The sequence below is a fragment of the Podarcis liolepis genome (assembly GCF_965112155.1).
Source record: "Podarcis liolepis genome assembly, chromosome: 1".
Lineage (NCBI taxonomy): Eukaryota > Metazoa > Chordata > Lepidosauria > Squamata > Lacertidae > Podarcis > Podarcis liolepis.
In genome coordinates this window covers 93,341,324-93,356,486 of record NC_139554.1, presented here as the reverse complement: position 1 = coordinate 93,356,486, position 15,163 = coordinate 93,341,324, and the positions used below count along the sequence as shown (strand labels likewise).

The 15,163-nt window shown below is 42.8% G+C and overlaps 1 protein-coding gene across 1 annotated transcript in view; it reads right to left on the bottom strand.

Moving 5' to 3' along the window:
• PARP14 (poly(ADP-ribose) polymerase family member 14) overlaps positions 1-15,163 on the bottom strand; it is a 51,333-nt gene that overhangs the window by 7,689 nt on the left and 28,481 nt on the right. The window contains exons 12-22 of the mRNA XM_083471205.1: positions 14,045-14,178; positions 13,916-13,949; positions 12,459-12,767; positions 10,467-10,703; positions 6,222-8,485; positions 4,862-5,098; positions 3,644-3,865; positions 3,392-3,464; positions 2,623-2,772; positions 2,192-2,254; positions 544-711 (exon numbers count right to left, since the gene is read on the bottom strand). Of these exons, the coding sequence (XP_083327331.1) occupies positions 544-711; positions 2,192-2,254; positions 2,623-2,772; positions 3,392-3,464; positions 3,644-3,865; positions 4,862-5,098; positions 6,222-8,485; positions 10,467-10,703; positions 12,459-12,767; positions 13,916-13,949; positions 14,045-14,178 (3,891 nt within the window). The remainder of the gene's footprint in view (positions 1-543; positions 712-2,191; positions 2,255-2,622; positions 2,773-3,391; positions 3,465-3,643; positions 3,866-4,861; positions 5,099-6,221; positions 8,486-10,466; positions 10,704-12,458; positions 12,768-13,915; positions 13,950-14,044; positions 14,179-15,163) is intronic.

Sequence of the window (15,163 nt, the reverse complement as noted above, 5' to 3'; positions counted from 1 at the left end):
ACAGAATGCAAGTGTGTGAGCCCTTATGGCTGCAGCAACCCTCTGTCATTTCTGGAATGAGGAGGTGGGAAAGCACAGCAGAAAAGCAATGGTGCCAAACAGAATGATAGGAAAAGAAATGATGTTGCCACCTGTAGTCCTCTCCACACCAGGCGGTGTTTTTCCATTAATTATGCTGCTTTAAATGTGGACCTTTGTTGCCATCAATTATTTGTTATTTTGCTATTCTGAACTGCTCTGTTGATATTTCAAGATCCCAGCATTGCCTGCATGATCGAGCAATTTTGAACATGTGGCTCTTGGTGGATATGAACTGTGCAGGTGATCCTTAAGGTATCCTGCATCCAAGTTGGTTAAAGTTTTGTGAATTAATGCAAGAACCTTGAACCTGGCCTGGCAGTGTACGGGCAGCCAGCCCACTAGAATTGCCTTTGAAATCTATTCCAGGAACTCAAATGCCTTAACAACAGTGACCTATTAATAGGTGAAACTTTCCACTAGAATTCTGCCCTTCACTCCTTAAATGAAACCTTATTTGCAAACCTGTTCCAATTGCAGGGAAGGCAACAGATGTATACTTCTTTGCTTCACATTCACTGAGCACTATGGTGATCTGATTTTTTATATCAGAATTGGGCGCAAGGTGGATTATTTTCTTACAGACCAGATTGCCAGCTTGCGTGGTTATAAATCCATTGTGAGACTGTGAGCCTAAAAAAAAGGGGGGGGGGTGACAAGCTGTATATTCATACTTAATCAACACAAGTCTAAACTCCCAGTAGTTGTTCATTGTCAGTGAATGACATATTGCAGAATGAAATGCCTTTGGCATAGATCACAAATATTAGCAGGTCGAAAGAGATGGTTTGCAGGTGGCCAGCACCAACTAGGAATCTCTCTCTGGCAACTGTCTGCCCTTCATTGTCTCAAGCAAAGCAAGTTTTCTCTGCACATTGCCCATATTTTGGGGGGTCCCATTGCATGCTGGGTAGATACCTCCAATACATTTTCTGGCTATGTGCACAGAGGACATACATTTCATTTTGTACCAGGCTAACTCACATTCAGTGCCAGGAGTTAGGAAAGGTCAGAAGCTGCCAAAGAGAGATCAGAAGCAGTCCACAGCAAAACACAGCCCGGCCACCCCACCCACCTGCCACAAAGTCAGTTGGAATTTATGTACCACTGGGTTTGGGAGTCACTTAGAAGCTGCTTCCAAGTGTCTCTAAAGCCACACAGAAACTGAGAGGTGGCTTCCCATCCCCACCCAATCCTTTGTGCATGTTAAGAGAACTTGCGGAAGGGAAAGGCAATGACCGCAAATAACATTGGCTACCAAGGTCGATCAAAACATATGGTGTATGGTGTGGGCCCTGTGTTGTTACAGACATCTCTTAGCATTTGATTGACTTCAGGTTTTCTAGCCAAAAGAAGAGTATGCCAAGAGATCCCTGGCAAATCTGCTGAAAACTGCCTAAGTCACCAGACTTTTGAAAATGGCTATCCATGACCTGCCACAAAATAGCAGAAAACTGGGATCCAAGAGCATTGCATGCATAGATAAAACTTACTTTTCATTAAAAGCTATGCCCTACAGCACAAAGATTTGGTAATAGATCACCCTATTGTGTACCTAGATGGTTTTTTCAGCTGCATGCTATTGCACACTGGTTTATGTTTTTGAAAGAGAAGAGAAGAGAAACAAGTGTATAATATCCAGAGCTCTGTGTTAAAAGTACATGGGATGCCCCATCCAGATCATATTTAGGGAATTGAGAATGGTTATCCCTAATGCACAATGTACACTTTCTCCTGTCAGCAGATGCCCCCCAAAAGGCAGGCCAACTCAAGTGTGGGTACTATCATACACACTGCATCCCTCCCCATTATACTTTTTAAGTATTATGCAGTAGGCAACAGTATTCTGCTTCTCGTGCTAGCATGCAACATCCTTCTAGTTGGGAATGTGCCAATGCACATCTTGTGATAACTAGAATCTTCCCAGCACCGAGAAACTACAGATTACAACTGCATATTATACAGCATAATGATTCATCTAGCCCCAATAACCCCACTCCCTATAACAGCTGATTAGGAAACAATCAAATCTACAATGAGACATGAGCAGTTCCTCTCTATGAAAGAACTTCAAATATTATCTAACTGAATCGGACCGTTTGTCGTGTCATACCATGTAGCGCACACTCTGCTACAACTTGAGGTCCGCCACCTTCCAAAATTGCTTTGGAGACACCTTCAAAAATCAGAGGGAGACAGTTTATTACTGTAGGTAATAAAAGCTATTCAAAACTCAGCTCACTTTTGCAAGTAACACCAACAAATGCTTAAAATTACATCTCTATAACTTACATGTCAAACTTGTCAGAAATCACATTAGACATTGCATTATAGGTATACTATAGTTTGAACCAGTGTAGTATAGTGATGCTAGATAAAATCCATCTTCTGATCCCATTTTACAGCTATCTGAGTGGATGTCGCAAACATACACACACGTATCCAGCAACGTGTTTGCATATTAAAATGATTTTTCCTATTTCCCAGTTAAATCATCATCAACATAAATTCAAGACAATAGATAAATTAACTGAAATTCAGTACCTGTTTTGGAATCAAATGTTGCATTTGTTAAGTTTACAATTACATCTGTATTTTCCTTTGTGATGTCTCCTGTTACTATCTGAAATAGAACTGATCCAATCTGCATTTCATGAATTCCCAAACTAGGGGTTGAAACAGGCCCAAAGAAACCTGAGAGTGAACAAAGACGCAGGAGAATTTAACCAATGCAGAAAACTGTTCATTTTGCTACAAAAGATGAAGGTTGAAGCAACACAAAGATCAGTAACCAGAAACTAACACAATTTTAAAAAATGTTAATACAGTGGAACATCGGTTCCCAAACACCTCCGTTGTCACACGTTTCGGTTCTCAAACACCGAAAACCCAGAAGTAAATGCTTCCGTTTTTGAACATTTTTCAGAACCCGAATGTGCGACGCGGCTTCTGCTGAGTACATGAAGCTCTTGCAACCAATGGGAAGCCACACCTCGGTTTTTGAAAGTTTCGGAAGCCGAACAGGCTTCTGGAACAGATTTTGTTCGAGAACTGAGGTAGCACTGTTGCAGCTTCTGAAGAGAGGTAATTTTGAGTGGGGAAGTAGGAGCCAACAATTCTTTCCTGTTTCCCTGACTGAAGCTCCTCTTAGCTCCCTAAGAGATAGGCAATTTCAAAAGAGGAAAGGGAAATGGGGTTAAAATTCCTCTCCCAAAGCCACAGTCCAAATTCATTTTCACATGTAGCTGTTTATTCATCATCAAAGAGGGCCAGAGAGATCAGAATTCGGCTGCAACTGAAAAAGTCAACTTGCCTGTACTGTCTCCATCACTCGGGGGAACACCCATGGAAATTCCAGAAGCTTGAGAGAACACTTGTGAGAAGACCTGGAAAGAAAACCAAAGCGTTACCCCCAAGGTTTCTGAGATCCGACCCCCCCCCCCCATGTAGGAACAGAACACAGTTCTAGAACTGGAGACAAAAAAATGACTTAATATTATCAAGTATAGTATTTGCAAACCAACATTTGGAACAATTATTTAAGACACGAAAGCAATCACATTACCTGTTTGTTGTCTTTATCATTTGGATGCAAGAGAAAGCGAACTTCCTGAAGGGACTTCAAATTCTTCCTGCTACTGAATTGAAGCACCTCCTCAAACATTAATTTAGCAACTTCAGATTTTGGAAATTGAAAACCTCCTGTTCCAAGCGCTGGGAAGGAGATGGAGCTCAACGACAGCTGTTCAGTGTTCTCCAGGCATTCTCTCACAATATCCTTAAGCTTCTGTAAAATATACACCCAGGTATCTTCAGATATGATTTTTAGCCATTCAAGCCAGAGCATCTGCCTCCTCCTTGTGTGAATTATCAATATACCATTGAGGGCATGTTCAAACCCAGTGCCAAGCTAGGTACCCCAACCTTAACTCATAATACTCCATTGCTTCAAGCACTTCAGTTCTAGTAGCCAGAGGTGGGCTGTGGAAAAGGTGCTTCAAGCAACATTGGAAAGGTTCATGGGAAACTGCCATATATTTAGACCACTGGCCCGCCTAGCTCAGCATGGCCCACACTACCAGGCTCGCAGTTTTGGGGTGCTCCTGGATGCATCTCAGGTCATCACCAAAGGCTCAGGTAGCTTCTGTGGCTAAAAGTGCCTTTCACCAACTGTAATGAATGCATCTGCTTGGCCACAGTAGTCCATGCACCCGATGCTTCAAGACTGGATTACTGCAATGTGCTCTATTATGTGGGGCTTCCCTTGCAATTCACCTGGAAGCTGCAGTTAGCGCAGATTGCTGTACTATTGCTGACAGGATTGCTGTACACGATTGCTGACAGGACTGAGGTTGCCCATTTGCTAGGGCCAAGTTCAAGGTGTTGCTATTAGTACAGTGGTACCTTGGTTCTTGAACTTAATCCATTCTGGGAGTCTGTTCGACTCCCAAATCATTCAAAAACTAAGGAGCAGATTCTGATTGGCTGCAGGAGCTTCCTGCACTAAAGCAGAAGCCGCGTCGGGTGTTCCAAAAATGTTTGCAAACTGGAACACTTACTTCTGGGTTTGCGGTGTTTGGGAGTCAGTATGTTCGGCAACTAAGCCGTTCAGGAACCAAAGTTTGATTGTATATAAATCCCCAAAACAACTCAGGACCAGTTTACTTGCAAGATCGTCTTAGCTGGGGCTGTTGTGAGTCCCCAGGGTGGGGTGGGGGAACATAGGACTTGCGTATTTTACATTCCACTACAATTAATGTGGTCAAGGGTATGAAGCAATTACCTGAATTGCAGGTCCTTTTCCGGCATCCCATTGGGGAATGATGGCATGGAGCACAATGGAACAGGCCAGGTTATATCCGCCTGTTTGGATCACACAGCTGCCCTGAGCACCTTGGTTTTGGATTGCTTGATCAAACTGGGCTTGGAGCATTGGTCCTGCCTTCTGCAGCACAGCCTTGGAAAGTGGACCCACACCAAGCTTCAGATCAGTTCCAATACTGCTCACGACAACGTCGGTCTGTAACCATAACACTCATAAAAATACTTGCAAGGGGGTTACATATATCAAGCCACAGATAGTCATGCCTTGCTTTCAAATTTTCCAGGGGCATCTGACCACTCTTGGATCACAGACAAGAGCCAGCAAGACATTATTATGTTGTCATCGGTCACAGATGACCATCGTAAATTATTATTCAGTAGTCCAATTTGAGCAGGAATATCCACAACAAGCAAACCATCATATTTGTAAACACCAGGTTTTTAATCATCATCATCATCATGCAAAGCTATTTTTTATTTGTGGATGAAACACCATGCACTTATTTTGTATTGGTTTGGCATAAAATAAATGCAATTTGTAGTCTTTTGTTCCCTATCCCCAGGTCATATGGGCTGCTTTTTTTCTAAACCAAACATAGTAAAGCAAATCTCTGATTCCAAGTCATCATCTCTTTAAGGAAAACAGCCTTGTAAATCATGGAACATAAGGATGACATTTTGGTTTTTGGAGCAAATAGGCATGTTTGCAAAACAGAAGAACTGTTATCATTATTACATCCACCCTGACAACCACCTACTCTCAATATGCCATCTGCCCTTTGAGGAGGAAGAAGAGGGCAAAGGGAGGCAGGTACAGACAACTTCAGGCCCTGCTCCAGTCAGAGTGACACCTCCCTCAACCAACCTCAAACTTTATATCACTTGTTTTAGCCCTTTAAAATTGTAAGCCACCTTCTGTGCCCTGGCAGAAAGGCAGTATCTAAATGCAATGGATGGATGGATGGATAATAAAACAGTATGCTTCTTTCAAGCCTAATTTCAGCACATAGAGGATATCCTCTGGGTACCATGGAAAGCTTCTGAATGTGTGCCTCCAGGAGCCATGTTGGACAACCCAGTTTAAAAATCTCCTAGGGGTAACCAATATGGTGCCCTTTAAATGTTGTTGAACTCTCAAGCGGCACATGTCCACTGGTCAGAGCTGCAGGGACTTGTATGTGGAGGGCACTCTGCTGGCCACACCTGTTTTAACAAGAGCTTTACAATTCAAATTAATTTGTAATTGTCTATTTAAATGCAAAAAGAGAAGTTCAACATGCATTTGGAAAAATGCTTTGTGGGCCATTTCACATGCTTACCGTCGCATCTTCAATGCCTTTTTCCTCAAGTATCAGTTTCACACCTTCAGCAGAAGTCACCACATGAACGTTCTCTCCCATTTCCGTGGGCTGATTGAGCGGTAATTTGGGTTTGGGCAGTAATTTGGTTTTGGGTGACCCCTCTCCGAATATTTCATTCAAAGCATCAGCAAGAGCCTGGACTGTATTATCTGACACATCCACAAGGCAGATCTGTTTCAGGCAGCCACTCTCAGTGGTTTCTTCCAAGTGTTCCTTAATGGATGTTACAATGGTATGGGCACACTCTTCTAATGGAAACCCAAAAATCCCAGAGCTTATGGCAGGGATGGCTATGGAGTGATGGTTATATGTTTCTGCCAGGTTTAAGCTTCGCTTCACGGCCTCCTTCAACAGTCGTGTACATTTTTCTTTTTCTGAACTGTTCCACCTCGGCCCAACTGCATGTATCAATTCTTTACATGGCAGATTCCAAGCATGTGTTCTAATTGCACGGCCAGGCTTCAAACGTCCATGCTTTCTGACTAGGTCATCACACTCACTTTGCATCTGTGGGCCGGCCGCTTTTAAGAGGGCATCTGCAAGGCCACCAATGTGCTTCAGGTCTTCATTAGATGCATTGACCACAACGTCAACTGAGGAACGGGTCAAGTCACCCTTATAAGCCTCTACCACAACACCATGTTTTAAAGTTATTTTAGCGTGAGGGTGCCCTAGTTTTTCATCAAAGTTTCCTCTATCTTCTCCTTCTTTCTGCAACCTGATCAAACAGTGAAAGGTTTGCTTTGCTTCAGTAATGTAGGTAAGTTCTCGGGTTTTGAAGAAATTTTTCACTCCCGGTTTATCAAACGACACGATAACAAAATGCAGTGAAGCCAGCTCTTGTTCAACCACAGCAGCTGCTTTCATCACATCTGCTCTAGGCCCACTCAGGACAATATTCTTCTCCTGAGCTTGCTGTCCAAAATTGATTTTCAGACCATTCTTCCTCAGGTTCTGCCAAACGTTGCCCTTTTCCTTCTCCATAAACTGCACAACGACCACAGCCTTGGCAGGGATTACTTTTTGAATTTGTGTTTTTTTTTCAACAAAGTCAGAAAGCACCTGATAAACATCTACTACAGTTTTTGTATAACCAGCAATGGTTACTTTGGCCTCTTCTTCCAAAGCGAGGCAAACATCAATTATGAAAGCTACCTCAACAGAATTGTGCCTCTTATGCAATCGCTCAGTGAGTTCTTTCCATTCCCTTTTGTTGACGAGTTCACGGTTCATCAAAGTAATAGATTTATGAGCTAGGTTTTTCATCATTTGCTCCTCTGCTTTCAAGAGACTGTCATCAAGATATCCGAATAATGCTACAGAATCATATTGAAGTTCATAGGAGGCATTAATTTTATTTGCACCAAATATGATCACTGTTACCTTTCTGTTATTTGCATGCTGTAGGAACTGAAATATTGCAGGGGGGGTGTTGACTTTTTTCTCCTTTATGTTATACAGCTTCTCCTGTAGGGCACATTTCATCTTATAGACTTCCGCAACCATTCCACTCAGCTGCACCATCTCAGCTGATGTATCGTAAGAGAACTTTAGGTCTGGGTTCTCTTTATAGACATTCTCTTCAAGCAAAACCTGATGCAGAACAGCATACTTCCCCGGGGTGACTGCCAAAGTTTCACGTATAGTTTGCTTAGCTCTTTCTGCATCTTTGGTCAAATTTTCCATGTATTCGTTTATCGATTTCTTCACACCGTCCACAGTAAATACAAAACCGGCGAGGGTAACGGTTTCTTTGGAAACATCCCAAATTGCCAAAACATCCTTTATCAAATTGTTTTCTATGGTAGGCCATGCTGCTGGGATGGTTTTGCATTGAACAGCCTTGAACTTGGACATGATGCGTGTAAACTCCATAGAAATTTTATCTTTCCAAGTCTTGATCAGTTCCCTCATTGACCTTCCTTGTTTAGATAAGGCAGCTGAAGGGTGTATCACAACCTCTGGCTGTTTGCAAGTCGCCTGAGGCCACGTTAGCTCACTGTGAAACTTTGCCATTTCTTGATTTATTTCTTGGACCAGGCCATCCTTCCCCTGTAGAAACTGCCAGATATAAGGATCTAAGGGGACTCTGACGGGGTCTGGCATCTTGATTTCAGCCCTCTCCTTTCCATACAAAACCATATCTAAAGAACCGTAGTATGGATAAACTGAAACTGGTTGATTGTCAAAAAAATGCTGCTTTTCCAATGCTGCCTGCACAGCTAAAAAAAAGGGGGAAAAGAAAAGATTAAAATAAAACACACTTAATATTCTACCATGCCAAATCCCTCAAATGCATAGACCACTCAAAGATGGCTGCCTCAGAAATGACTTGAAAGTACACCCAATGGCTTGTAATCCTTACAGAAGCAAGTTCATGGTTTGTTTCCTTACAGTGAAAGCATGGAAAAGCAAAGTGAGCACAACTGGCTCATGCGCTATAAACCACAGTTCCTGGCTTAACTGTGAGATGAACACAACCTTTTTATTGCCTTTCATGCTGCTTTTGTTCACAAACTCTCTCCTTTGTTCTCCTAAACACGACTGTTAGCAACTTGGTAGTGAAAGAAACACTCATGCTCAAAGGTTATATTTCTGTGACTGAGCAGTGGACTGAGCAGGTTCTGATTCTCAGCTCATATTAAATACTTTTCTTGGATTAGCTGAAATTAAACCATTTTGTTGGGTTAGCTGAAAGCACTGCTGCTGGTGAGGGGACTTAATAACTGATTCCCCTCACCACCTTTCCTTGCAGTTCTAGTATAAGTCAGTAAGAAACCAGGAAACTATTATCATGAAATGTTCTGGAAATATGTAGCCACTGATAAAAGATGAAGTTTTGAGAAATAAATCAACTGGGGACAGGGGGAACTACTCTCACTCTCTTATAAGCAATGTACCCTTCCCAGTACGTTTCCAAGCACAATTCAAAGTGTTGGTGCTGACCTTTAAAGCCCTAAACGGCCTCAGCCCACTATACCTGAAGGTGCGTCTCCACCACCATCGTTCTGCCCAGACACTGAAGTCCAGCTCTGAGGGCCTTCTGGCGGTTCCCTCACTGTGAGAAGTGAGGTTACAGGGAACCAGGCAGAAGACCTTCTTGGTAGTGGTGCCCGCCCTGTGGAACGCCCTCCCATCAAATGTCAAAGGCAATAAGCAGCTATCTTACTTTAAAAAGACATCTGAAGGCAGCCCTGTATAAGGAAGTTTTTAATGTTTGGTATTTTATCGCATTTTTATTCTGTTGGGAGCTGCCTAGAGCGGCTGGGGAAACCCAGCCAGATGGGCGGGGTATAAATAATAAATCATTGTTATTATTACGCAATGTTCTCTGCTCAAAAGCTGAAAGAAAGCACTGAGTTGTTCTTAATAGATCACAACTGAAAGAGAAAGCACTTCTCTGTGTCAGAGGCTGTGGTAAACAGAACGCTCTGGCTCAACAGATTTAGCACACAGGCCTAATCCAAAGTGGAGGAATGATTCCAGTGGTATATTATTCTATGGGGAGGGCAAAGAGATGCAGCTGCCAACGCACAACTGTGACCCTTAAAGTGTGCTTCCAGTAGTACAGAGGAAAAGGACAGCAGGCTGATGTGCAATAGAGCTGAAGACTGCTGGATGGGCCACACAGTGGAGTTCTCCATAGGAAAGATACCCGCAGGTGAAAATAAAGCCTCAGGTGCTTCAAAGCAGCTCCAGGGCTCTTTGCAAGCCCTGCGTGATGCTTTGAAGTCCAGACACAAAGTGCTTTGTGCATGGTGCTTTCAAGGGCCCAATCACCTGTCATCATTGCAAGGTGAGGTGATGGACACGCAAGCAGCCCCACCCACCTGTCAACTTTAGCCCATGAGGATAGGATCTGATAAGGACCTGGTCCTCCTGGCCAAAAAAGGTACCTCATCCCTGCCATAATACATGCTTGGAGGTGCCCTGGAAGGCTTGGAAGGTTAAAACTTCCCAGGCCTATGGTTCATCACCATTCTAGTGCTACCTCCCCTGCGGATCCTGCCATTTGGATTATCAATACTAAGTACAGTTCTTCCCTTGACTTGTGAATGACAGTTGTGATTATTTTATGACCTTAAAATCCACCAACGCCTCAATCTCCAAGAAGCCATTAACAGAGCTCCTGCTTCTGAGCCATCCCACGAGCAATTTTTTGGTTTTGGTTTTTCAGTCACCTACAAAAATAGAATATACTACCTTGGTGGTCACAAAAAGTAACGATGGCTGAATTCTCCTCAGGTGACATTTGAATACTAGACACTTGTCCTCCTCCATGCTTTGAACTTTCAAAATAGAGAATTAAATAATCTTTGGGTACTCCTGACGGGATATTTTCAACTTTGATCGTCTGCGTCAATTCAAGCAGCTTGGCAGTAATTTTGAATTCTTTAAACCTGATGTTCCTGTGACACTGGGATACAAAATTTGCAGCCTCTGAAAAGAAAAGGCAAAAGTCTTATCAGGCAATTATTTCTTGCTCTACTGTGATCATTCACAGATGTTACTGTCATTCACAGTTGTTGTCATTATTGCTCAAAATTGTTTTGGCGCATGGGACAGGGGGGATAGGAATCTTGAGAAATTTCAGGTAAGTTTAGCTTTAAAGACAAAACAGCTGAGGTCACCAACAGGAGCAATTATTATGCCCCACCACCAAAAAGACCCTGCCAGATAATGCTACATCATAGCACAATGCTGTTTCCATTCTATCCAGAATTACAAAGGGGCTGAGGGCAACCAAGCTGGTGCCTCTAGCAGCAGCAAAGCCTTCTTTTTCTGGAAGGAAAGGAAAAACCTTCAGCCACTTCATCTTTAGAAAGGCAAATCAATCCCTACAGATTTTTTGAATTCGCCTGTCCCTGAGTGGTCCTGCAGCCTTACAACCTTACTCAGTGAGGCTCAGATTCCTCAGGGCTATCCTTCGTTCCTCTTTAAAGAGCAACCGCAGACAGTGCAAAGAAATCAGGAACCAAGGCATGACCAAGACAAGAGTAAGAGTAAGAATTTATTGGGACGCGGGTGGCGCTGTGGGTAAAACCTCAGTGCCTAGGACTTGCCGATCGAAAGGTTGGCGGTTCGAATCCCCGCGGCGGGGTGTGCTCCCGTTGCTCGGTCTCAGCACCTGCCTACCTAGCAGTTCGAAAGCACCCCCGGGTGCAAGTAGATAAATAGGGACAGCTTACTGGCGGGAAGGTAAACGGCGTTTCCGTGTGCTGCGCTGGCTCGCCAGATGCAGCTTTGTCACGCTGGCCACGTGACCCGGAAGTGTCTCCAGACAGCACTGGCCCCTGGCCTCTTAAGTGAGATGGGCGAACAACAACCCTAGAGTTGGACACAACTGGCCCATACGGGCAGGGGTACCTTAACCTTTACCTTTAATAATTTATTATTTATACCCCGCCCATCTGCCATGAACAGAGTAATCTAAAACTGAAAGTTGGGAGGGGAAACGGGCTGGGTGAACATCTGTGGGTGTGCTGCGTACACCTGCTCAGAAAAAGAATACTGAACTAGGTATACTTTCCCCAAAAGAGTCAATTCTTATGATATTGCACCAACTCACTACGCTGCCATTTCCTTCAGTAACCGAGTTTTGCCTTTCACTCTTTCCTTCAGCCGGTGCTAAAATACTGAGCAATGCTACATCCAAATGAAAATTCAAATTATCTGTTAAGAATGTAACAAAAGTGAAGAGCCATGGAAGTATGGGAACTGAGCAGCATAGTGACAAGCAAAGACTTTTACACTGAAATGGAAAGGAGTGGACTAACCATTAATTAAGAATTCAGAGGAACGGAATTGGGAAAGTGTGCAGTTTGGAATACTTCTGGAAAGAAACTGTGTAGCAAACATGTTTACACCAGCCTTCGTCAACCTGTTGTAGTCCAGATGTTCTGGAATACAACTCCCATCATCCCCAGCCTGTATAGCCCAATGGCCAGGTATGACTGAGATTACAGACCAAAGTATGGGAAGGGCACCAAGTTTGGAAAGGCCATTTACATAAACTTTTAACTACAGTTAGGATCAAGCTTTTATCTTGAACGCTCCAAAAACAGACCAGTAACCTGAGAAGCCAAGAATATGTGAACTTCACAGGTATTTTAATGGAATTGTTTTAAAAGGAATCAACTCCAACAATTCTCCCAATGTGAAATTGTCAAGCAACACAAAGTTACCATTTCTTACCGATACTTTGCTGAAAGGTTATCACTGCGACATTTCTCTCACTTATCTGTTCAATCTGAAAATCACTTCCTTCTGAGAGTCCACTGATATTCTCTACAAGCAGATTTAACACATCAGGCTTGTCGAAAAATTCCTCAACATTTTCAAGAATGACACGGGAAGAGGTGTGGGATTTGGTGAGGATATCCTCCTTGTGACAGGGAGTTTCATGTGTTGATCTGTTTGCTTCGATATCCTCCTTGTGACAGGGAGTTTCATGTGTCAATCTGTTTGCTTTGATGCCCTCTTTTTGCAAGTCTTGCTGCATATCTGATTTGAGAAAAAAACGAGTAAAATATGCAACTACTCAGTGTTTGTCAGCATAGACAGAACAGTGTGCCAACTATTTTTCTGGGATTTAACCTTAATCTACATCCTCTTCTTTTTTTGTGTGTAAGATGGTGTTAAATACTGTTCCAGCAGCCATTAATATGCTTCCACCCAAGCCCATGTTTACTGAGGGAACTATGCTCACAGCAAACCAGAATAAATCACCAAATTACTGGGCAGAAGCTAACTAAAGGAAGAAAAAGAAACTTACTGTATTGATCAGAATTCTGTGATTCTTAGTAAATAAACCCTGAAAAAAGCATGTCTCTTGAAGAGTCAGAAATTAATTAAGAAGTTAATGTGTTTGTGGTATGCAGTGCTATTTTTCTAGAAAAAGAGGTGCCAGAACTCACCATGAACACGCCCCTCATTCTCTTAGAATGGCAATGGCGCCCACCTGAGAGGTGCCAGAATGAGTTCCAGCAAGTTCCAGCTGAAAAAAAGCCCTGATGGAATGTATTTGTAGGTATTTTGTGTTTTTATACAGTAGACTACCCTGTGATCTTCAGATGAAGGGCAGTACAGAAATCAAATGAATGAATGAATGAATGAATGAATACTAATAATAATAATTCATCTGGGCTGCAGATTTTATTTTATTTTTTACATGGAAGAAACAGGCGGAGCACAAAATTCTATTATCCTTGCTCTGAAAGTGGGAGGTCCCACTCCACCCACCCACCTTTTATTGCTCTGGGAATGTTCCAATTGTTTCTTTCCAGGATACAAGTTCCCAGAACAAAAAAGGCACCCCCATTTTGTTGCAGTCCAAGCTGTCTGTGGACCTGCTTTTGCATCTTGCTTCCTTATTTTTGAGAACCATCACCAGAGAAATATTCTTTGTGTGTCACAAAGAATGTGGTCCGAGCCCCAGATGACAGGGTGAGTATCATCATTATATATATATATATATATAAATCATTGGCTTGGAAGTAGGAGGAGAGAATGGTGGCCTCAGTGGGCTTGCCTGGACTTTCTTTCTGTAAAAACAGAACAAAAAATACCCACCCCACCTTTGGCTAGGGATAGGAAAACCCACCCACCCCTGCCCCTGGCATGATAATGATACTGAAAGAAAACCACCATACCAGTCTCTTCTGCCACGTCTTCTCCCCTGGAAGCCTAAAAAGAGAACAACAGCATATTGATTTGTTGCTTTGGTGAACATCTTGGCTTCAGAGCTCTAGATTCCACCAGGTCAAATATTGCCTTAATACCTGATGAAGATCAGTTTCCTTCTTGGGCACATTCTCTTTGGCAGTTTTTTCATGCTGTGTGACCACCAGCTTCAATGTTCCTTTTCCCTCTAGGTCAAGTTCATGGGTCTCTTTGGAAAGAACCCTTTGCCTCACTGAAACAAAAAAATAAATTACTGTCATCATGATAACAGAGCGACCACCATGCTGGCTTACTGCTCCTTGGCTAGGCATGGGAAAACCTGCAACCACCCAGATGCCACAACTCCCATCATCCACATGGAACATGAGCCATGCTAACTGGAGCTGATAGGGGCCAGAGTCTAGAGGGCCTATGGCTCCCTATCCCTGTAGAGATTCTAGAAATGTTCATGGCTATGTTCAGGCAGCAAAGAGAAAGGGCCAAGCAGTTTTGTTTGCAGTCAGTTTCATAATGACTAAGTGATCCCTCTCCATGCCAAAATAAATAAGAGGTGTGTATCTTCTTGAATTCCACGGTTAGTATTTGGACTCATAACTCATGTGAGCAAGCCTTCCTATTTTGAGTGACCAGACACCAAAGGTCAAACATCAGTTTCAATGGAATTTGGGATGATAAATCCTGATCTGGGATAGAATTCTTTAATCCAACAGGGAAGCAATCAACTCCACCACATGATAAAATTCTGAACTCAACAGGCACAGAACTAATGGAATTATATTGGTGTGGGGGTATGCAGTCATATCTAGTCTGAAACCTCTTTGACTTCCGATTATTTTGTTTTGCTTATTTCTCTATGTATCTTGTGGCTAACGCCCCAGTTTCCTTCCTTTTGTGGTTCTTCTTTATCTCTTTCTCCTTCTTCAATTTGCTGAGTAGGGGATATTCAGAGAGTGAAGGTGGTTATTGGTACATTTGTTTGTTTTTCATTTTAATTAACAGAACTGTTTTATGTATGCCTACATAACGACGAATGAAGGGACACATTTTCAACCTTTGTTCCTTAGTGAGCACGAGGATGTCCCAGATGATAATATCCCTCCCCTCACACCAGCTGCCCCCCCATAATCCATATTTTCCTTGTGCTATACTACTCCTGTCTAATTACAGATAGGTAGCCGTGTTGGTCTGTCATAGTACAAATAAAAAAATTCCTTCCA